Here is a 23,859-nt window from a genome sequence, read left to right on the forward strand (position 1 = left end):
CAGCATCAAGTTTTATCTTAAAATCTTGTATAGTGTTAGCACATACTGTTTTGTTGTCTAATTTGTTCCATGTATTTATCGCTCTGTGTGGGAAACTGTTCCTTTTCAAGTTTTTTCTATAACTATCCTTTTTCAATTTTTTTCTGTGTCCTCTTGTTTTACCGTTTTCCCATCTTTGTTGTCCTTACAAATATATTTTTTTTTCCCAAATGTCAACAAATTATAAATACTCATAGCATATGATGATGCTGATGTCAGTGTCATGAGGTGCGAAGGGTATACAAGAATGCTAGCTTCAGCTTCCAGTTTATATTTATTATGTATTTGTAGCTGAGTGACCTCTATATTTTGTGAACAGGTCTAATCACATTTTTGTAATTATCAACATTCAGGGTTACAGAGAATGAGTATTATAGCTGTAACTTTATATCTTATAATGCACATATTATAATGCATCATCATATCATTGTACATCAGGCAGCCTACAATGCACATGAATATTCAATTTGTATTGAAGAGGTTAAGAAGTACAGTGGGGATTACAAGCATTAATAGGGTGAGAAATGAAGAGATGAGGAGCATAGGGGTGGAAATGGAGCTGGTAGATAGAACTGATGAATATTTGGACAGTTTGGGCTCATGGAAAGGATGAGTGAGGAAAGACTAGCAAAAAGAGTATGGAAGGCAGAGGTGGATGGAGTGAACTTGAAGGGAAGACCAAAAATAAAGTGGATGGGGTGAGGGGGCCTTCAGTAAAAGGGAAATGTCTGTGGAGCTAGGAAAAGAGAAGGCAAAAGATTGGTGTGGGTGGAGAATGATTGTGAATGGACAATAAATTGATGTGGCCTGAAGGAATTTCTCTTTGTCTTCTCTATTTTTGAATGAGGAGATGAGGAGGGAGGGTTGCCATGTAAATGAAGCAGTGGGGCCCTACTTTGGATGTGCTGTGTCTTGATGCATTGGCTCTAACCTAGACAGTGAGTGGGAGAGGAGCTAATAGGGAAACAAATAGGTGATGGACGGGAGTGGGATGGGTGGGGGTGAGTGCATGTCTTGGCTGGCTACCTCCCATGTAAGGGAGAAGAAGCCTTTGGTATACAGTCAAGACCCATATATGAGGTCTGTCCAGAAAGCATCCAGCCATTATGAATATTTGCAGAACTGGTAGTGCAATCCTAACAAAAGTTGGTGGACACTGACAGAAGACCCTACTGCACATGCATAAGCAGCCGTAGTCCCATGTGACAACTCAGTTACTGGCTAGACACAGTTGAGTGAAGGTGTGAGCTGTTTGACTGTCACATTGACAATGACTGAGTGAGTAGATCAGTGAATCTGTGTCAAGTTTTGTTGCAAACTTGAATATTTGTCAGCAGAAACTATTCAAATGATAAGAAGGCACTCCAGGACGATCCAATGAGTGAAGCACAGATAAAGATGCAGTACAAACACTTCAAAGAAGACCGAGAATCTGTCTAAAGTGATCCACGTTGTGGTAGGCCTTCAACAAGCAGAACACCAAAAAATATTGAACATGTGAAGACTGCAATCAATGAAAATTGGTGATTGCCAGTCTGAGAATTAGAAGATGATCTTGGTATCCTGCAGACAAGTGTTTCAGAGATTTTGATGGAAGATCTTGGCATGACATACATCTCCTGACCCATGAGCAGAAGGAATTTTGTGCTAAAACTTCACAGGACATGCTTGGAAGCTGCTACAAATGACTCAAATTTCCTGAAACAAGTAATAACCAGAGATGAGTCATGGGTCTATGGCTATGACCCAGAAACAAAAGCCCAGTCTAGCCAATGGGAGTTAACTGTATCTCCACATCTGAAAAAGGCACGGCAAAGTTAAGCAAAGTCAAAGTCATGTTGACTGTTTTTTTTTTAATTATCAGGGTGTTGTCCACCACGAGTATGCTCCTCAAGGCCAGACAGTAACAAAGGAGTATTACATTGAAGCTCTTTGCCGTCTAAGGGATGCAGTGAGAAGAAAATGGCTGTAGCTGTGTGCTAGTGGAGGCTGGATCCTTCATCATAATAATACACCTGCTCATTCTTCATATATCATGCAGGGATTTTTGGCAAAACATTCCATCACCCAGCTCATTCAGCCCCCCTACAGCCCAGATCTAGCTCCCTATGATTTCTGGATTTTTCCAAAGCTAAAATCACCATTAAAAGGAAGGAGATTTTAGTCCATAGCTGAAATTAAGAAGAATGCAATGAGCCAGCTGATGAAGATACCAAAAGAGGACTTTGCACAATGTTTTGAAATGTGGAAGGGACACTGGGAGAAGTGTGTGAGGTCTGAAGGAGACAACTTTGAAAGAGAGTAGGATGTGATTGTCCTAGGTTAGAAGCATTTCTTGAAATTGTAAATGGGTGGATACTTTCCGGACAGATCTCGTATTTTTTCCTTCATGATGCAGCATAGGTTAAAAAAAATTAAGGCCACTTCATTTGATCCGTCCCCTCATACAGAAACATTGAAGATGGGGAGAAATCCCGTCGGACTGTATCTAAATATCATTCACATATAACCACTCCCTAAACCCCCTATCCCCCACCCACTCCCTTCCATGCATCAGAGTATCATCCATACACAGCCATTCTCCACTCATGTTCACTCATCCACTATCTCCTATCTTTTCCACCAACACTCTCCTCCTAACCTCATTTCTCACTCTATTCAATTTTGTGACCCCTACCATACTTCTCAGACACTTCATCTCAAACACATTTAATCTCTTCCTCAATTATGTTCCATGTACCCCATACAGTGTTGTCAGCACAATCACCCCTTCAAACACGAGCATAGCTCCCCTTCCCGCAAAATACAACTAGGTAAATACAACTAGGTAAATACAATCTCCTCTTAGCATCCATTACCAAATGTCTATTTCTCATTAGATTTTTTAATCCCCAAGGCACTTACTTGCTTCTCTCATTCTACATATTACTTCCACCTCCACTCCTCCCTTTCCTGCCCCATGCAACTCCAAGTATCTAAAGCTACCCACTTACTCCAGCCTCTCTCCTTTAAGATTGACTTCCAAATTGCTACCACATTCTCCCCTTACACATCTCATCACCTTACTTTTACCCACATTTGCCTTCAACTTTCTCCCATTGCATACTTTCCCAAACTTTGTCTCTAACTTCCTTAATCCCCTCTCTGATCCTGCTACAAGCACATTGTCATCAGCAAACAACAACTAGCATACCTCCCACTTTTCTCCATTTTTTTTTAATCATCTCCAGTCCCCTGCCCATTACCATTGCATTTACCTCCACCCCATCCATGTAAATATTGAACAGCCATGGCGACATGACACATCCCTGGTGCAGTCCCACCTTTACCTCAAACCACTTGCTCTCTCCATTTGCCATTCTCACAGGCTCTTCTACTCTTATAAAAACTCTTGGCTGCCCTTAACAGCTTTCCTCACACAATGCCTTCCTGTCCACCCTGTCATAAGCTTTTTCCAAATGCATAAAGGCCCAAAAAACATCCTTACCCTTTGCCAAAGCTTTCTCACATATCTGCCTTACCACAAAAATCTGATCCTCCCAACCCCTACCTTTCCTAAACCCACTCTGTTCCTCACCAATTACTCCCTCTCTTCCTCTCCTAATCCTCTCAATGAAAACCCTCCCATAAGGCTTCCCAATTTCACCCAACACACTTATGCCTTTGAAACTACTACACTCACATTTGTCTCCTTTTCCCTTGTAAAGTGGAACTATGCAGACACTCTTCAAGTCCTCTGGCACTCTACCCTCCCTTAGACAAATAATAGACAGCCCCACCAACCAGTCCACCATAACTGTAGCTCCCTTCTTCAGACACTCCTCATGACACCCATCTAACCCAGGTGCCTTACCTGCTCTCATCATTTTGATAACTGCTTACACCTCATCTTTTCTTATTTCTCCTCCATTTTCCTCATCCATCACTGTCATTTTCTTAGCTCCTCCCACTGCAACCACTGTTCCCTCCCTATCCTCCTCCACATTTAGCAACTCCCTAAAATACTCTGCCCATCTTCCCCTTACCACTGCCTCTTCCATTATCATCTCTCCATCTGCACCTTTTATCATTTCTTCTCTACTTAATTCATCTCCCCTTCCTCTCTTAGTTTCCTTCAAAAACATCTTTTTAGTACTTTAAAAAAATTCTGTCTTACTCTTCCCCATTTTACAACTGCCTTCCTTTTGGCCTCATTTATCTTATGTTTTGCTTCCCTTCTTTTATCGTTGTACCTCTCATATGTTTCTCTTGTCCTGTTTGGCAACCAGGTTGTTATCACCTGATAATAAATATTTCCCGTTTTCTTCACATTTTCAAAATGACAGCATTGTCATGATTTCCATAGATTTCATAGAATTGTGTATATATATTTTTTCACAATTCAGTAATGCTGCTATTATTAGTTAGTGATTATTTGTCATTTAGGAATATTTCTTTATAATAAAATTATCTCATAGGAGCAATATATGTAATTGGTAAGTATGATTGCTGTCTGAAACCCTATATTTACCAGATTATATATATTTGAACAGGTAAAACTGGTAGGCGAAGGGGCAGATGATGCAGGAGGTGTGTTTGATGACACAATGACAGAGATGTGTAATGAACTTGTGACAGGAGTTGTGCCTTTGCTCATCCCTACACCAAATGCAACTGCTGATGCGGGTAACAATAGAGACAAGTTCTTGTTAAACCCAGATTTAAGCCAGGCACATCATCTAGTTTGGTTTAAGTTTTTAGGTAAGTTTATTGTTGATGACCATTTTGTTAGAAAGTGAAGTTGTTTCATGTTTGTACTCATGCCTTTTAATACTTGAGCACTTATTTGTTAAAGAGTCATGTAAATCCCTACAGGTATTCTTTTTGGTGTTGCGATGCGGACCAAGAAACCCCTTGCTCTTCCTCTTGCTCCTTTAGTGTGGAAACTTATAGCAGGTATCAACCCTGTTCCTTCTGACCTTGAGGAGGTAAATATAAAATTTTGTTATACTTTTTTTTTCTCAGCCATGCAATATCACACAAAATAAGGAAAGTAGACATAAAGGAGAAAAATCCTCACCTTTTCATTCCTGTCTCACACATCACTTTCACTCCTTGCAGCTTTAACTGTGAGAAGGTTGAACTATATTACTTCCCCAGCAAGACAATACTTCATCTTTGGTTTATGTATTTCATGGAGTAGGTTATTGCCTTTTTCTATATGTTTTTCTCCAACATGTTCTATTACCCCATACTCATTTTCTTTTGTTTGACATTCTGGCTTTAAGCCTTATTAACTTTATTCACCCCATATATCCATCTTTACATTGGTCCACTTCTTTTTGTGATTCCTAGCACTACAGATTGTGAATCCATGAAAATATCAACTCCCATCCATTTTCATAAAATAGATTAACCACTTCAGACTGGCCTGTTCTACTCTGTCTCCCATTCTCATGTGAACCCATGTACTTTCACAAATTTTTATTCCATTCTCTGTCATATTTTGTAACACCACATATCCTTCAAACATCAAAGCTCCAGTAATTTATTTTTCTTGTAATTATTACCCAGGCTTCACTCCAGTACAGAACAGTTGCCAAAATTAGTGCTTCATACATCCCTTTCATTACTTCCACAGATATCCTTTTTTTTTTACCTTTACAGCTATCAAAGGAACCCCTATCTTCTCCCTTTTCTTCAATCTATGATCATTCTTTTTCTCCAGAGACCAGTGATGTGTACCACTTGTAGTAGTCTTGCATGATCATGAAAAATAATAATCTCCCTACCATTGTTCAGATCCTATCAATACCCTCACCTGTGAATGGAGATGCACCCTCAAGCATCTAGCAGTCAGTCACTAGACCATGTATATCTCCCTACCAATTTTGATTATCATTCCTTCCTTGTACTTTTCTTTGAATATGTTCCATTTGTCTTCCATCTTTGTTTCCTCTTTAGAGAATTTATCCCAGTTTGTGTTTTGGAAATTTTTTCTTAGTTTTACAAAATCCATTTTGTTGTACATTAATCTTCCTTCTCTATGTTTGTCATTCCTGTCTACATTGTTCTTTTCTTTTAATTCAAACTTTGTTAGTGTATGGTCACTCTTTCCAATTGGTGTTTTTTACTCCATTTTGTTCACAACATCTGGCTCGGAAGTTAATATTAAGTCTAGTTTCGACGGTTCCTCATTGTTTATATATCTAGTATTTTCCTTAACCCATTGTGTATATCTATGCTTGTCATGTGCATTTGTTGTACATTCTTGCTGAGTAGTGTGTGGCCACTTTGGTGCCCCAGAAGTTCTCTCAGCATCATCAGATCAGAAGTACATCACTCTGCTGTTTATGTTGTGTATTGTGTATCAGTTTCTTGGATATTTAAATGTTGGGTGTACATTCCCCTGTTATCATTTATTGTGTTCTTCCATACTGTGTCAACTTGCAACAGATTTAGTGTGAAATCAATTCAAGTACAGGACAAAGTACAAATCTGTACTCCTCATCCCTCCTAATCTGTCTCTCATCCATTAGTTTTTTCAATGTTTACCTAATTGTATTTACTTAATTGTAGTATAGCTTACAGGAAAGGAGCAATGTTTGTTGGGCTTTGTCTTCCACTCACCAGTTTTATTATACCTAGCCTCAAAATCATGCACAGTTCCAACTTAATCTATATCTTCATTTCCAATTATCATATTTAGATTTGAACCCATGTATTGTTCCAGGTTGGGCTAAATCACCTTCTAAGCTATTCCGAGTATTTATGTGTCTATATGGAAAACTATTTCTTTACATCCTTTCGACATGTGGTCTTTCTTAATTTGTTTCCATGACTTCTTAAAGCCCATCCTTATTCATGAGATCTCTTCTCTCAATACAATCTATCCCCTTTAGTGACCTGAATACTGTAATCATATCACCTCTTTCTTTTTGATCTTTCAAAGTTGGCAGACCCACTGCTTTTAGTCTTTCCTCGTATGGTTTATCTAGTAGGCTGGGTACCACTGTGGTTGCTGCCCTTTGTATTCTCTTGATCTTGCTTATATAACTCACCGTTTGTGGATCATACTACTGGTGCATATTCTAGTCTTGGACAGATCATAGTTTTGATGAGTTTTTTCATCATCTCTTTATCCATATAGTGAAAAGTCACTTTATCTTCTGCAGCCCTCTGTACATCTCTCCCACAATCCTTCTGATATGTTTGTGAGCTGACAGGTTGTCATTTATCAACACTACCAAATCTTTGTCCTCTTTTGCTTTTGTAATGAGTTCACTTCCCATGAAATAGTTTTATGATGGTTTTTTGCCACTATTGGCCCATTTCCAGTACCTTGCATTTTTTGGTATTGAACTTGATTTCCCATTCTTGGCTTCATGCAAAAATAGTGTCTAGATCTTTTTGCAGTAGTCTAGCATCCTCTAATTTTTCACTCTTCTCATGATTTTCATGTTACCTGTAAACATAATGGCATAACTTCTACATTCCATCATGTCATTGACATAGACAAGAAATATTATTGGTTGTTTACATTTGTGTGTGAATGCATCAACAAACCAGCATAATTTAGTGTAACAGATCATAACAATACTTTTTCTGAATATCTTTAATACAGAAATTAATGTGCAGAGTCATTACATGCCTAAGTGCCACCCCAAGGGAAAGTTCTCAGTGATGCCCCCCCTTCCCATTTCCACCATTCCTCACTGCCTATCATAGCTATTGGCTTGTGAAATAATTAAATGAATTTTAATTTTTTTTATTTAATGTCCCTATTGCAGAAAGGACAAGGGAAAGATATTTCATATTCTGTTGATTTTAACTCAAAATTTATATATTGCAATAAAATATTCAGGGCTCTTTTGACCTTTTTTCATTATGATTATTTTGTCAGCCTTGTGGACACCATGTCCAGACTAGAATTACTGCCCCCTAAATGTGCCGCCCCAGGGCATATGCATCCCCCTGCCCCCTCCATGTGAGGGCCCTGTGAATGTGCAAGTTATTTATATAAAATACATATGGTACATTATTAATTTTTGTTGCAGGTGGATACACAGTATATGCAGAGCTTACGGGCAATCCATGACATTCATCTAGCAGGTGTTACTGAAGAAACTTTTCATGAGGTACTGTCAATTACCATTTTTAAACCTTTTCACTTTGACATGTGTGTATCCATTGTATGTAATTACAGTATTATGTAAACAGTATATATATATATATATATATATATATATATATATATATATATATATATATATATATATATATATTAGTATAAATGGGCAGTAAGTTAGTAAGTTTTCTTGTAAACGTTTTTGAATGAAGACCAGAGCTAATTCAATATCCACTATCTTCTTAGTGATTTTCTCAATTTTCCGAATAGTTTGTTTGTATCTTAAAGGGAGGTCAAACACAAAGCTTCCAAGATCCATGGTGTTATTAAAACGAAAAACATTACACAAAATTTAGAATATGAGCTTTCAGTTGAATTTTGCAACCATCTTCAGGTAAGTAAGAATAAATGTACAAAGCAGGAGTTTAAATAAGAGTAAATGAAGGAAATTGAAGAGTTAGGTTGTAGCTAGGCATCAGGTACTGGACAGATGAATGGAGCCCAAATGTTAAAAAAAAAAAGAGGAAAACAAACACACATTAACCCCTTCCATACGGTGCCGCACACGTAGGCGTCATGGACTTAGATCTCGGTGGCAGCAGCCAATGCCAGCCGTACGACGTGTCGTAATAATACTCGCATCATAAAATATAGTCACCGCTTATATTGATCGTTCTCTCTTCACCCGTGAATTCTGATAACCATAGAAAATGCGATTACAAAAGAATTAGAAAGAATGTCATTATGGAGGGGCGACTACAATATATATAATCAAGACGCCGATATGGCAGCCTCGCGAATACACTCGCTCCCCATGACGCCTACGTGTGTGGCACCGTATGGAAGGGGTTAACAATTCTTGCTTTATTTTCAGCATCAGTTATAATATTCCAGGATTCCTTCTTCATCAACATTACAACTAGTATGTCACATCTTCACATATCTCACCTCATCACCTATTGAACCTATGAATAGCCACATAAAAAAAAAAATCACAATACACTGGCTTGCAAAACATGTCTTCAGGGTGAACAACATAATAGTCTATACATGCAGTATGTGTTCAGCTCTCTAATTCTTGGGTACTCTATCATCTACACTTCCATCCATGCACAGCTACATGGGGGCAGCTGTATACACATAATTCACTCCTTTATATCCACACATGGGGTACATGGCCTTCTGCAACACACATACAAATGAACAAGTACAACATGATGCAATCATATATGCATTTACAATACAGCACAAACATGGTGTAGTCACACATTTGCAACAATATATATATATATATATATAATATATATATATATATATATATATATAAATATATATATATATATATATATATTGTAACAAACCTCCCCAGAAACTGGAGGTCCTCACTCGATTGAGAATCCGCAGGTTCGGCGCATCCGACAGACATGACGGCAATTTTTGAGCTTCGCCCGGCTGCCCGTCACCTCGTCCTTGCTGAGTTCCCAAGGCGATGAAAACGCCACATTTATTTACATCTTCTATTCACACATACTCGTTACAAAAAGAATACTGGGCTGTAGGAGGCACCTCGGGTCGCTTGCCAACCCTCGAAAGGCTACTTGAAGCCTCGCTACAGCTTACAAACACGATATTAATACGAGCGGAAACCACGACGTCATCTACTGTCAGCTACTGCTGCTCGTCTTCCCGTCCTTGCTGAGTAAAGTGCTTATATAGCACGCCTCGACCAATCACAGTTGCTGCTCGAGGTCACGTGACTCCAGGTGGCGTCCGCCCTTGGCGCAACGAGTACCACGATGTCATCACATGATGAGATAGGGGCCGCGTTTGTAACAATGTATATATATATATATATATATATATATATATATAAATATATATATACATACATATACAAAATGCTTTTTTTCCTTTACAAGGGAGGTAGCCAAAAACCAAAGGCATAAAATCCACTCCCACATATTCCATCCTCACATACTCCATTCCCATCCACCCACCTCCCTTCCTCTTATCTTAGCTTCTCCTGGATGATGGATCATCCCTGCATCTTGCCCACTGCCTTGGGTCAGAAGCAGTGTCTCTAGACACAGCACATCCACAGCAAGGCCACTTCATTAAATTGGTGAACCCCCCCCTCTCTGTCCCCTCATGCAGAAAAAGAGAAGATGGGGAGAAATCCCTTAGGGCTGCATCAAATTATTTTTTCACACATACTCCCTCACCCCCTATCCCCCAACCACTCCCTTTCATACATTACAACATCATTCATACACAACCATTCTACATTCACCCCATCTTCTGTCTTCTCCTGTCCTTCCTCAACAGACATTCCCCTCTTTCCCAATGCCCCTTTTACCCCATCCATCCATCTCATCCTTAGTTCCCCCCTCATGTTCATTCCTTCTACCTCTGCCTTCCACACCTCTTTTTCTAATCTTTCTTCACTCATTCTTTCCATGTGTCCAAACTATCCCAATACTCTTTAATCAACCTCATCTACCAACTCCCTTTCCACCCTCATTCCCCTCCTTACCTCCTCATTTCTCACTCTATCCAGCCTAGTAGTTCCTATCATACTCCTCAGGCACCTCATCTCAAACACAGTTTTCCACACAGAGTGGTGGATATCTGGAACAAACTGGATAAAACAATAGTGTGTATAAAAATTATACATTAATTTAAGAGCAAACTCAACACTTTGAGATACAAAGACAGGACACCATGAACATAACTCCCCTACCCATAAGATACAACTAGGTAAATACATTCAAACTTCTACTCTCATCCTCTCTTATGTTCCATGTTTCTGCCCCATACAGTGCTGTTGGCACCATCACTCCTTCATACGATCTCCTCTTAGCATCCATTCCCAAATGTCTATTTCTCATTACACTTTTTAATCCCCAAGGCATTTACTTCTCTCAATCTACATTCTACTTCCACCTCCACTACTCTCTTTCCCACCACATTTGCGCCCAAGTATCTAATACTATCCACTTCCTCCTGTCTCTCTCCCTGCTGCCACTTTCTTCCCTTGTACATATCATCACCTTACTTTTACTCACATTTATCTTCAACTTCCTTCTTTTGCACACCTTCTCAAACTCTGTCACTAACTTCCTCAATCCCTCCTCTGATCCTGTCACAAGTACAGTGTCCTCAGCAAACAACAACTGGCTTGTCTCCCACTTTTCTCCATTTCCTTTAACCATTTCCAATCCCTGACCTATTACCCTTGCATTTGCCTCTCACACCACCCCATCCTTATTTAAATTGAACAGCCAAGGTGACATAACACATCCCTGATGGAGTCCCAGCTTTTCTCCATTTCCGATTCAAACACAAGCTCTACTACTGTCTTTAAAACTCTTGACTGCTCTTAAAAGCTTTCCTCCTATCCCATATATCTGCAATACCTCCCACAGTGCCTTCCTGTCTACCTTGTCATAAGCCTTTTCCAAATTCATAAAGGCCCCCAAAAATCCTTACCTTTTCCTAAAGCTTTCTCACATATCTGCCTTACCACAAAAAACTGATCCACATAACCCCTACCTGTCCAAAACCCACACTATTCCTCACCATTTATTCCCTCTGTTTTGCCCCTAATCCTCTCAAGACCCTTCCGTAAGCCTTCCCAATTACACTTAACAAACTGATCCCTCTCAAACTACTACACTCACACTTGTCCCCTTTCTTCTTGCAAAGTGGAATTATGCAGGTACTGCTCCAGTCCTCCAGCACTTTACCCTATTTTAAACAAACATTAAATAACCTCACCAGCCAGTCCACCATCACTGTAACTCAATTTTTTAGACATTCTGCATGACAGCCATCCAACCTAGGTGCCTTAATTCCTCTCATCATCTTAACAACTGCCTTTACCTCATCTTTCCTTATTTCTCCTCTATTTTCCTCACTCATCATGGTCATTTTCTGAGTGCTTCCCACTACAACTACCTTTCCCTCCCTATCCTCCTTCACATTTAGCAAATCCCTAAAATACTCTGCCCATCTTCCTCTTAATGCCTTCTCCATTATCATCTCTCCATCTATACCTTTTACCTTTTCTTCTCTACTTGATTTGCCTCCTCTTCCTCTCTTAATTTCTTTCCAAAACATCTTTTTATTACTTTCAAAGTTTTCTGTCATACTCTTACTGCATTTCACATCTGCTCTCCTCTTTGCCTCCTTTATCTTATTCTTTACTTATCTTTTCTTTTCTTTGTACCTCATATGATTGTAACCAATCTGTGAAGGCTCAAATCTTTTCTTCTGCTTACTTCTTTGCTTCCTCATCCCACCACTTGCTATCCTTCCTTGTATTCCCTCCCATCCTCCTTGTTCCACACACCATCTTTGCACATCTTGTGACTCCCTTCTTGAACCATCCCTATTCCTCCTCCACTCCTAGCTCTATCCTTCACTCCCTCCCACTCCTCTCTCAGATTATTCTTGTACTCCTTCTCCTTTTCTTTCTCATTTAAGCAGCTTATGTTAAGCACCTCCCTACCTTCTGCCCTTTTCCTCTTTCTCCATGTATCCTCTACTCTCAGCTTAACTTCCAACAAAAATTTATCTGATATTCCCCAACTCTCTCCCCTTAGAACATGTACATCCTTAACTCTTCCTACTATTCTCTTGGTTACCACTATATAGTCCATTAACACCCTATCTATCACCTTTCCATCCACCAACCTCTCCCATGTGTACTTATGCTTGACTTTTTTCATAAACACTGTATTTGCTATCATCACCTCTCTAGACACATCTCCACCATCAACTCTCCACTACAATTCATTTCTGGAACTCCACACTTCCCAACTACTTTGTCTATTGGTTCACTTCCTATCCTATCATTAAGGTCTCCTAATGCCACTACACTGACATTTCTCCCTAAACCCTCTATGCACTCATTTAAATCTTTCCAAAAAGCCTCCCTTTCCTCTACACTGTTATCACTATCAGGCCCATATACACTAACAGAAACCCACATTTCCCTTCCTAGTTTCACCTTTATCCACATTAACCTTGAAGAAACCTTACACTCCACCACACGCTTACCTATCTCTTCACATACTAGTGTAGCCACCCCTTCTCTCCCTCATCCTCTCTTCACTCCTGAGACCCTCCCAACTACACTCCCAAACTCAAACTCGTCCCTCCCTTTCACTTTAGTTTCACTCAATGCCAACACATCCATGTTTCTTCTCACAAACATAATGCCTATCTCTTCCTTTTTACTCTCATCTGTACCACATCTACACACATTAAAAGACCACCATAGGGTTCTGGTTGCAGAACTCCCAGACCCTCTTTTGCCTTTATTTTTATTATGAGGAATAGACATTTGGGAATGGATGCTAAGAGGAGACTGTATGAAGGGGTGATTGTGCCAACAGCACTGTATGGGGCAGAAACATGGAACATAAGAGAAGAAGAGAGAAGGAGTTTGAATGTGTTTGAGATGAGGTGTCTGAGAAGTATGATGGGGGTTACTAGGCTAGATAGAGTGAGAAATGAGGAGGTGAGGAGGAGAACAGGGGTGGAAAAGGAGCTGGGAGATAGGGTTGATGAAAGAATATTAGGATGGTTTGGACACATGGAAAGAATGAGTGAAGAAAGACTAGTAAAAGAGGTATGGAAGGCAGATGTGGGGGGAGTGAACATGAGGGGACGTCCTAGGATGAGGTGGATGGATGGGGTGAAGGGGGCTTTGGGGAAGAGGGGAATGTCTGTTGAGGAAGGACGGGAGAGGACAGAAGACAGGGGTGAATGGAGAATGGTTGTATATGGATGATGTTGTGATTGCATGAGGTGGAATGGGCAGGTGGATGGGGGGTGAGGTAGTATGTGTGAGCAAAATTTGACGCAGCCCGAAGGGATTTCTCCCTGTCATTTTATGCAATGGGGGGACGGAGAGGGGGGGTCGCCGATTTAATGAAGCGGCCTTGCTGTGGATGTGCTGTGTCTTGCGACACTGCTTCTGACCCAGGGCAGTGGACAAGGTGCAGGGATGACCCATCATTCAGGAGGTGCTAAGATAAGAGGGAGGGTGGAGGGGTGTGGAGTGTATTTAGGGATGGAATGGGTGGGAATGATTTTATGCCTTTTTCTTTTTGGCTACCCCCCTTGTAAGGGGGAAAAAGCCTTGGTATATATGTATGTATGTATTATTGTTATTATTATTATTATTCTTTTTTTGTGCTAGGTGCCCATAGTATTGCAGCATACTCCAGTTTAGGTCTTATTAGTGCAACCACTATTTTCTTTACCATTTCTTCATCCTAGTAGTCAAAGGCCACTTTCATTGATCTTAATAAGTTAAAAGCCTCTCCAAATAATTTATTGACATGTTTATCAGGTGTCAAGTCATTTGAGATAATCACTCCCAGTGTGATATTAGTAATGCTCTAGATAACATAGTAGATGATACATTTTTTGAAGTCAGTGATTCCAGCAGTAGTGACGAAAATGATGAAGATTTTTCTGGTTTTGAAGATAATGAAGATTTTCTGGTTATGAAGATGATTGAAGTGTTTACCCATTTTCTTACCATGTTTTGGTTTTGGTTATTTTTCTTTTTGGTTTCATTTGCAATAATTTACAATTACAATACTATTGAGACATTTTGTTTATGCTCATTACTTCTCTGTACTACCAATTTGCTTTTATACAGCAATGTTTTCTGCTTGTGTAATGTGCTGCTAGATTGCTTTTAACAATATATGCTTAAATACACTAGAAACTTTTTTCCCTGACTGACCTGTTGAAATGGGGTGCTTCTTATATATATGCCTGTGCATCCTATATGCCATCAAATATTGTATGTATGTATATGTATATTATATATATATATATATATATATATATATATATATATATATATATATATATATATGTGTGTGTGTGTTTTTATTTTCATTTATTATTAATCTTATTTAATCAAATTAATCTTTTATTTATTGATTTTATTTCTTTCTATCAAATAGGTGATTCCTTTGGAGAGTTTTGAGTGTGTGAGTGTGACTGGGGGAAGAGTTCCAGTTGTTCCAGGAGGTCGAGCAGTTCCCCTCATATTTTCCAATAGACAGGAATATGTCTCTCGTACTATCCAGTACCGGCTCCACCAAATGGATACTCAAGTATGATGAACAACTTTGTGCAATTTAGATATTCATGGTACCTTTATTCACCATACAATTTTTAAGCAAATTAATAGTATTGAAAATTGGTAAGTTGAGGACACAGGGCTAAGCACTTGTCATGAGTTCCATACCTTGACAGGTATAAACAATATTAGGGTAATATATTTTTAGGTTCTGGAGTAAGTATAGGGTGTGCCTTCTCTTTGAACAGATTGCAGCGATACGTGAAGGAATGTCATGGATAATTCCTGTTCCACTTCTGTCTCTTATGACAGCAACTCATTTAGAACAGTTAGTGTGTGGCTTACCTCATATTTCAGTTGCCACTCTCAAAAAAGTTGTCAGGTAAATAAACAGTATTTGTTTTAAGTTCTATAAGTAAGAATTTTTTTAGAGAATGAAGGTTTTTTAGTTTTTATATGTTGGCCATATACAGACTGTTTACTATTATATTCCAAGGATAATTCTTGCATTTTCTCATTTAGGTATAGGGAACTTGAAGAAACTGATCAGCTTGTTATATGGTTGTGGAATATTCTAGAAGTCTTTACTCCTTGTGAGAGGGTGCTCTTCATTCGATTTGTCTCAGGAAGGTCACGCCTTCCTGCCAACTTGGCAGATTTATCCCAAAGGTTCCAGGTGTGTATTTAATTGACTCTGATGACTTTAATCATAAGGGATAGAATAGAGATAACTGGTATCTAAGGATGTCAATATCATAGAAATTGAATTTTTTGACAAATTTGCAAAAACTTGTGGAAAAATAGTTTGAAGTATGCACAACATACTGGTAAGGCAAGAGTGTCATACGACATCATTTTCTGTTTCTGATTCAATTTTTTTTTTTATAAAAGTAGGGAGGTGTTTAGAGTGAACTGCTTAAATGAGAAAGAAAAGGAGAAGGAGTATAAGAAGAATCTGAGAAAGGAGTGGGAGGGAGTGAAGGATAGAGTAGAACTAGGAGTGGAGGAGGAATGGGGATGGTTCAAGGAGGGAGTCACAAGGTGTGCAAAGATGGTGTGTGGAACAAGGATGATGGGAGGAAATAGAAGGAAGGGTAGTAAGTGTTGGGATGAGGAAGCGAAGAAGGTTGTAGAAAAGAAGAAGCGAGCTTTCACAGATTGGTTACAAAATAGGATGAGGGAATCATATGAGAGGTACAAAGAAAAGAGAAGAGAAGTAAAACATAAGATAAAGGAGGCAAAGAGGAGAGCAGTTGTGAAATGAGGCAAGAGAGTATGGCAGAAAACTTTGAAAGTAATAAAAAGATGTTTTGGAAAGAAGAGGAAGAGGAGGCAAATCAATTAGAGAAGAAAATGAAAATGGTGCAGATGGAGAGATGATAATGGAAGAGACAGCATTAAGAGGAAGATGGGCAGAGTATTTTAGGGAGTTGCTAAATGTGAAGGAGGATAGGGAGGGAAAGGTAGTTGCAGTGGGAAGCGCTAAGAAAATTACCGTGATGAGTGAGGAAAATGGAGGAGAAATAAGGAAAGATGAAGTGAAGGCAGTTGTTAAGATGATGAGAGCAGGTAAGGCACCTGATCTGGATGAATGTAATGCAGAATGTCTAAAAAAAGGAGGTACCGTAATGGTGGACTGGCTGGTGAGGTTATTTAATGTTTGTTTAAGAGAGGGTAGAGTGCCGGAGGACTGGAGGAGTGCCTGTATAGTTCCACTTTACAAAGGAAAAGGGGACAAGTGTGAGTGTAATATTTTCAGAGGAATTAGCTTGTTAAGTCTAGTTGAGAAGGCTTATATGAGGGTCTTGATTGAGAGGATTAGGAGAGGAACAGAGGGAGTAATTGGTGAGGAACAGTGTGGGTTTAGGATAGGTAAGACATATGTGATAAAGCTAAAGGAAAAGGTAAGGATGTTTTTTTGGGCTTTTATGGATTTAGAAAAGGCTTATGACAGGGTAGACAGGAAGGCATTGTGGGAGGTATTGCAGATATATGGGATAGGAGGAAAGCTTTTAGGAGCTGTCAAGAGTTTTTACGAGAGTAGTAGAGTGTGTGTCAGGATTAGAAATGGAGAGAGTGGTTTGAGGTAAAGGTGGGACTTCGTCAGGGATGTGTTATGTCGCCCTGGCTGTTCAATCTATACATGGAAGGGGTGGTGTGAGAGGTAAATACAAGGGTGGTAGGTCAGGAATTGGAGATGGTTAAAGAAAATGGAGAAAAGTGGGAGGTAAGCCAGTTGTTGTTTGCGGACAAGACTGCGCATGTAGCAGAATCAGAGGAGGGATTGAGGAAGTTAGTGACAGAGTTTGGGAAAGTGTGTGAAAGAAGGAAGCTGAAGATAAATGTGGGTAAAAGTAAGGTGATGAGATGTACAAGGGGAGAAAGTGGCAGCAGACTGGAAGTGAGTATCAAGGGAGAGAGACTGGAGGAAGTGGATAGTTTTAGATACTTGGGTGCGAATGTGGCAGAAAAGGGAGGAGTGGAGGTGGAGGTAGAATGTAGATTGAGAGAAGCAAGTAAATGCCTTGGGGGATTAAAAAGTGTAATGAGAAATAGACATCTGGGAATGGATGCTAAGAGGAAATTGTATGAAGGAGTGATTGTGCCAACAGCACTGTATGGGGCAGAAACATGAAATATAAGAGAGGAAGAGAGAAGAAGGAGTTTGAATGTGTTTGAGATGAGGTGTCTGAGAAGTATGATGTGGGTTACTAGGCTGGATAGAGTGAGGAATATGGAGGTGAGGAGGAGAACGGGGGTCAAAAGAGAATTGGGAAATAGGGTGGATGGAAGAGTATTGGGATGGTTTGGACACGTGGAAAGAATGAGTGAAGAAAGACTAGTAAAAGAGATGTGGAAGGAGTGAACATGAAGGGGTGACACACACACCAACCACAGTCAAAGCAAGATGTGCCGGAGTGAATGCTCTGAACCCGCTATTTAGCGATTCACGAACAAACGAATTTCAAAGCAGGCCTAGTTGTTTACAAAGATACGGTGAAAGGAGGAAGTATTTGATGTGACCAGAATGTAAACATCTTTGTATCTCCATTTTATTTTTTATTTTTATTATTAAAAAATGGAAAGAAGCAAATAAACTCCGAAAGACAAAGAACCAGCAAAAAGATGCTTGGAAGAAAGCAGAATAGAGACTCCACTCATTGTCATTCAAAAGATGTGTCTTTCTCAAACACCAAGGGAATACCAAAGGTTTGAAAGAGGTTTCTTTTTGGGGGTTTGAAGGGGAAGGAAATATTATGCACAGAGGGTTAGAAATGGATGAATTAATAGAGCTCCAAAGTGAATATAAAATAAGGTACAAAGAAGTAGCTATGCTAAGGAAAGCCGATGAGGAGAATAATAGGGAGATAGATGACTTAAAAAAGGAATTAAATAAATTAAAGGGAGAAAATGAAAGGTTGAAAAGTGGAGACATAAATAGGAATGAGTCATTAAAAAAGGAGATAAAAGATCAAATGCAAGCAGTGACTGAAAAGGTGGAAGAAAAAATAAAAGAAAATGACTTACAGGAAAAAAAGAAACAGTGGAAAGTTGAACAGGAATGTCAAAAAGTAGCTCTTAAAGAAATAATGGAGCAACAGGTCAAGGAGAATACCAAGTAAATGGTGATCCAAGTAATTAAAGAGAAAGGCAACTTAATTAGGGACACAGTGGATAAAAAAGATGCATTTTAATCTATGGCATTAAAGAGAAGCATGATGTACCTAGATATCAGAGGGAAAAGGAGGAGAAAGAGATTGCTAAGGAAATTCTGAAAGAATTACAAGCAGAAGGACAAAGTTTGGATAGGGAAATCAAGGAGACCTATAGAATGGGTAGATACTCTAAAGAAAAACAATACAGGCCACTGAGAGGAAAGCTTAGATCACAAACAATTGCAGAGGAAGTACTAACCAGAACAACGAAATTAGCAAATAGTGAACAATACAAAAATATATTGATAAAAAAGAAAATAGTGAAAAGAAAAAAACTGAAACCGAAAAGAATTATTTTTTTTTTGAGAGTGGTGGACCTGAGGCTGAGAAAATGGTATATAAGTATTGGGTCCTTGCTCTAAGGACGTACAGCGACTGCCCAGGTAATGCCCGCGCGCTTACTTATATACGTGGCGCCGAGGGAAAATGTGTTGTACCCACCCATCCCCCCTCCAGATAATGTGTGCTTAACAAGAACACATTGAGCTGACGAATATTACGTACAGCAGGCCACAAGGCACAAGGAAACGAAAGTGGCCAGGTATACAAAGAAACAAAATAGAATACAGTTCCAGTCACAAACTGTGAGTGTAACGGGACAGTGCCCGTTATACATTACAATGGGCATACATTACATTAGAAAAACGTTACATTAGATATAGTCATTTAGCCACCCTGGGCGCTTCGTTTGTCTTCTCAGGCGTTGCTGGGGTGGGGGAGGAGTTGATGGGGGCTCGGTTGTTAAGGTCACCTCGTTCCGTGCCTCTGGTAGTGCTCGCGCGGAAGTAGGCCTAAGGTGTTTCCTGTTCCTGAGGCTAATGCGGCCACTCCCGTCGAGCCTGATGGTGTATTGCCTGTGAGGGAGCGCCTCCACTACCAGGCCCGTGCGATCCCACACATCGGATGCCTGGTTCTGAACCCTCACGCGGGTACCGGGGGCCAGGGGTTGAAGGTGTCTGGGTGTGCTATTGGCCATCAGGGTGTTACCAGCCTCCCCCATCTGCACCTCTCTCTGGCGAAGCGTTCCGCCCCAGTGCCTGTCCACCCTAAGGTGCCAACGGGCCGTGGGCACCCCGTCGCGCAGCTGTCTCCCGGTGGCAAGTTGGGCGGGAGACTTGTTTATTGTTCGCAGTGGAGTGTTGAGGTACTGGAGCAAAGCGAGGGAGGCTTTGTCGGTGTCCAATGTTCCACCGCCGCCCGTGTTGGCTTTGATAATTCTCTTGGCTGACTTCACTGCCGCCTCTGCTCGCCCGTTCGACTGGGGGTACTGTGCTGACGATAGGCGTGCTGTGACGCCCCAGTCCCTAAGGAATTCAGCCATTTCCTCGCTCCCCAGGTTCGTACCTCCGTCGGTGGACAGTTGTTCCGGGGCACCCCATCGCGTGAAGTAACGCCTCAATTGGGTTTTGATTCTTTGCGATGTGGCACCGGAGGGGAAGTGGGTAAGCTCCAGCCAACCAGTAAGCCTGTCGGCGTACGCCATGTAAGTGTTTCCCTCGTGCTGGAACATGTCTGCCACTGTAGACTGGAACGGGTATTCCGGGGGCGGTGTGATGACGAGTGTCTCCGCGGGCTGCGAGGGGGCGTGTGTTTCGCATGACGTGCAGGATGCCCTGTAGTGCTGCAGGTCTCCCTCCATTCCGGGCCAGTATACGCATTGCCTTGCCCTCCGCAGCATCGAGTCGAGCCCCTGGTGCCCGGCGTGTAAGTTCGCAGCCACCTGTGGGCGGAGGGGCTCTGGGATCACGAGGCGTACACACCCCTGTTCGAATGTGTACGTCACCAGGTCCTGGATAACTGCCAGCCTGTCTCTTACGCCATAGAACGGGCGCAGGCAGGTCACCTCTTGTGATTTGTGTTGGTGCCAGTCCGCGGCTAGCACTTTGGCCAGCAGTAGTTGGTACACGGGGTCGTCGGCGGCGAGCTTTCTCACCGCTGACTCATCCAGGATGTGACCCTCGTATCCGGCTGTGGCAATCACCGCAGCTGCAATTGCTTCGGCGAGGTCCTCGTCCAGGTCCGCATCAACGTCCGATGGGGGGCTTCTGAGAGCCGGGTACCTGGATAGAAAGTCCGCCGCGGCGTTTCTCTTCCCGGGCAGGTATTTGACCTGGAAGCGGTACTGCAACGTTCGCTCCTTTAGCCGGAAGAGCCGCGGGTTGACCACCTCTGACAGAGCTCTGTCCCCCAAGAGCTTGGTGAGGGGGCGGTGGTCGGTGACAATTGTGAGGTTCGGGCATCCCAGCAAGAACAGCCTGGCTTTCTGGAGGCACCACACCACGGCTAAAGCTTCTCCCTCTACTGCGGCGTAGCCAGCCTCAGCAGCAGTGAGGTGGCGGCTGCCGCACAGGGCCAGGTGCCAGCCCGCCTTGCAGCTGAAGGGGGCAACAGCGGATGAGCAGTTGCAGTACTGCTGCAGGATGACGAATCCGATACCTTCCCTGCTCCAGTCCGTGATGGCTATTGTCGGGCGTGTCTTGTCGTAGTACGCCAGGCCGTCTTTGGCCAGCTGGCATATGGTGTCCTGGGCTCGACAAAACTTTTCTTGCAGTTGCTCGTCCCAATATACCGATCTGCCACATGGTTTTTTCAGGAGCTCCCTAAAGTCGTTCATGATTGGGGCCGTGGTGAGGAAGGGGGCGAGCTGGTTCACGAACCCGAACCACGACCTGATGCCTGAGATGGAGGGCTTGTCTGGCATGCTGAAGTTCTTGATGGCCGCGAGGCGTATCCGTGGGTTTATATTCGTCCCAGCCCAGACGGAAGCCCACGAAATCGACTTCCCTCCGAGCGAACTGAAATTTCTCCGGCTTCAGCGTAATCCCCTTGGCTGCACATGTCGACAAGAACTCGTAAGTGTGCCAGAAAGCCTCCTCGATGCTGCTGTGGTAGAGGAGGGTATCGTCGACACACTTGTACTTCCTCGTAATGCCCTGAATGGCATCGTCAAAACGCTTGGTGTACGCGTCGCCGGCGGAGCAGTGGCCCATGGGAGCACGGCAGTACCTGAACCTTCCCCATGGGGTGATGAAAGTGGTGAGACTGCGGCTTTCCTTGTCCAGTTCAACCTGGTGGTACCCCCCCAATAGGCGTCTGCCACTGTCTTGAAGGAGTGCTTGGGGACTCCAGAAACCATGTCAAAGGGAGCGGGGGTGTGGTGCGTCTCCCTTCGGCACGCGGCGTTGAGGCGCTGATAGTCCACAGTGCGCCGAGGTTGGCCAGACTTCTTGGGCACCACCACCATGCGGGCGCACCACTCCGTGGGCTCCCCTGCCGGGACGGGCTCGATGACGCCCCGCCTGATGTCTTCTTCTAGCTGGGCCTTCACCTCGTCCTCCCAGTGCCTCGGCACCGACGCCGGTCTGTGGCAGGCGTGGGGGATGGCGTTGGGTGCCAGGTGGATGTGGTGGGGCTCGCCCTCCATCACCGGCAGAGGATTCCTGGTGGTATTGAAGGTTGTGGCCGAGAAGTGTTGTAGCAGCCACTCCTCCAGCCGTTTCGCGTGCTCCTCATGTGGCGGGAATGGTATTGTCTCAGGCCTCACAGGTGGCTGACCGAACTCAGGAGCTGTACTTTCTGCCGTCAGCGCCCGCACCGCCGGCCGGGAGTGGTGGGGGAAGCTGGCGGGCACTAATCCCAGCTCCTGGCACGCGCTGAGCGACAGGAACAGCGACTTAGCAGAGGGTATGATGTATACGTCTTGCTCTGCTGCAAGGCCGCCCAAGGATATGGTGCACCGGCACGATCCGAGGCATTGTAGTGGCAGGTCTGCCACGTCCCGCAAGGCCGCCTGCCCCCGCAGCTGCGCGGGTCTAATGCGGAGCCTGGACAGCAGAGCCTCCCCGGCGACGCACACCTGGGCGCCGGTGTCTGCGACAGCCGCGGTGCGGTGCCTGGCTCCCCCTCCATGCGTCACTGTTACCTCCACGGTGGGTTGGCGGGTTACCTGTGTGCCTGCTATTGTCACGGAGCCCGAGATGACGTTGGCAGGCGTGGCGTTGTTGGGGCGCTTCGAGCTCCTGCAGCACCTCTTGGAATGGCCCCGTTTCTTCCATCCGACACAGTAAGCAAGAAGCCTTGTCCAGGGCGTGTGTGGTACCGCAGTTCCAGCAGGTACGCGAGGGCTGCGCCTTGCCATCCGTGGTGGCCGCAACGTCAGGCGGGCAGTTCTCGTTTTCGATAACCTGTGCGGTGCCAGCCGCACGACCGGGTTCCCGCCATGAGCTCTCGTCCATGGCGTGCCGGCGAGCCGCCTCGTACGCGGAACACATGGCCCTAAGGGCGTCAACGCTGTCTGTAGAATCGCACACTTGGTACACCTGCTGTTTCAGCACCGTATCACGCAGTCCTACCGTAAGCTTTTTCAGGAGCAGGTACTCTGAGAGGTTGCAATTGCACTGGGGACACTGAAACGCGCAGTCGTTAGCTTTCTGAGCACCCCTTATGAAATAGTCACTGACGCACTCGTCCTGCCCCTGGGAAACATTAAAGAACTCGGCCCACTGTACCGCTTTGTTCGAGGAGCGGAGCACTAACTTACCTATGGCGTCTAACGACTCCTGTTGTGTTAGGGCGCCCCACTCGGCGAGGGTGAACCTGGCGTCTATCGCGCGCTGCAGTAATGGAGTACAGAGGAGCCTGATGTGGTGGACCGCATCCTGTTGTGGCCATTTACATAGAAGGAGCCAGCATTCCATTGACCGTCTCCAAGACCTGAAGGCTGCCGGCGTCATTTCCAGGTCACATTTCTCAGGAGTAGCCGAGGGGGGTACCCGAGAGGTGGGTGATGTGTTGCTGTGGGCGCCAAGGGCCGTCATGTTGGCCTGTAGCGTGGTGATGGCCTGCTGCTGTTCGGTGATGGTCCAAGGCGTCGAGCGTGGGGACCGGCG

The 23,859-nt window shown here is 43.1% G+C and overlaps 1 protein-coding gene across 1 annotated transcript in view; it reads left to right on the top strand.

Moving 5' to 3' along the window:
• LOC143019967 (putative E3 ubiquitin-protein ligase HERC1) overlaps window positions 1-23,859 on the top strand; it is a 63,748-nt gene that overhangs the window by 34,605 nt on the left and 5,284 nt on the right. Inside the window, exons 13-18 of the mRNA XM_076176021.1 lie at window positions 4,572-4,779; window positions 4,894-5,006; window positions 8,076-8,156; window positions 15,136-15,288; window positions 15,503-15,636; window positions 15,777-15,930. Coding sequence (XP_076032136.1) covers window positions 4,572-4,779; window positions 4,894-5,006; window positions 8,076-8,156; window positions 15,136-15,288; window positions 15,503-15,636; window positions 15,777-15,930 — 843 coding nt within the window. The remainder of the gene's footprint in view (window positions 1-4,571; window positions 4,780-4,893; window positions 5,007-8,075; window positions 8,157-15,135; window positions 15,289-15,502; window positions 15,637-15,776; window positions 15,931-23,859) is intronic.

Source organism: Oratosquilla oratoria, chromosome 38, assembly GCF_046742065.1.
Source record: "Oratosquilla oratoria isolate Oo_2021 chromosome 38, ASM4674206v1, whole genome shotgun sequence".
NCBI lineage: Eukaryota > Metazoa > Arthropoda > Malacostraca > Stomatopoda > Squillidae > Oratosquilla > Oratosquilla oratoria.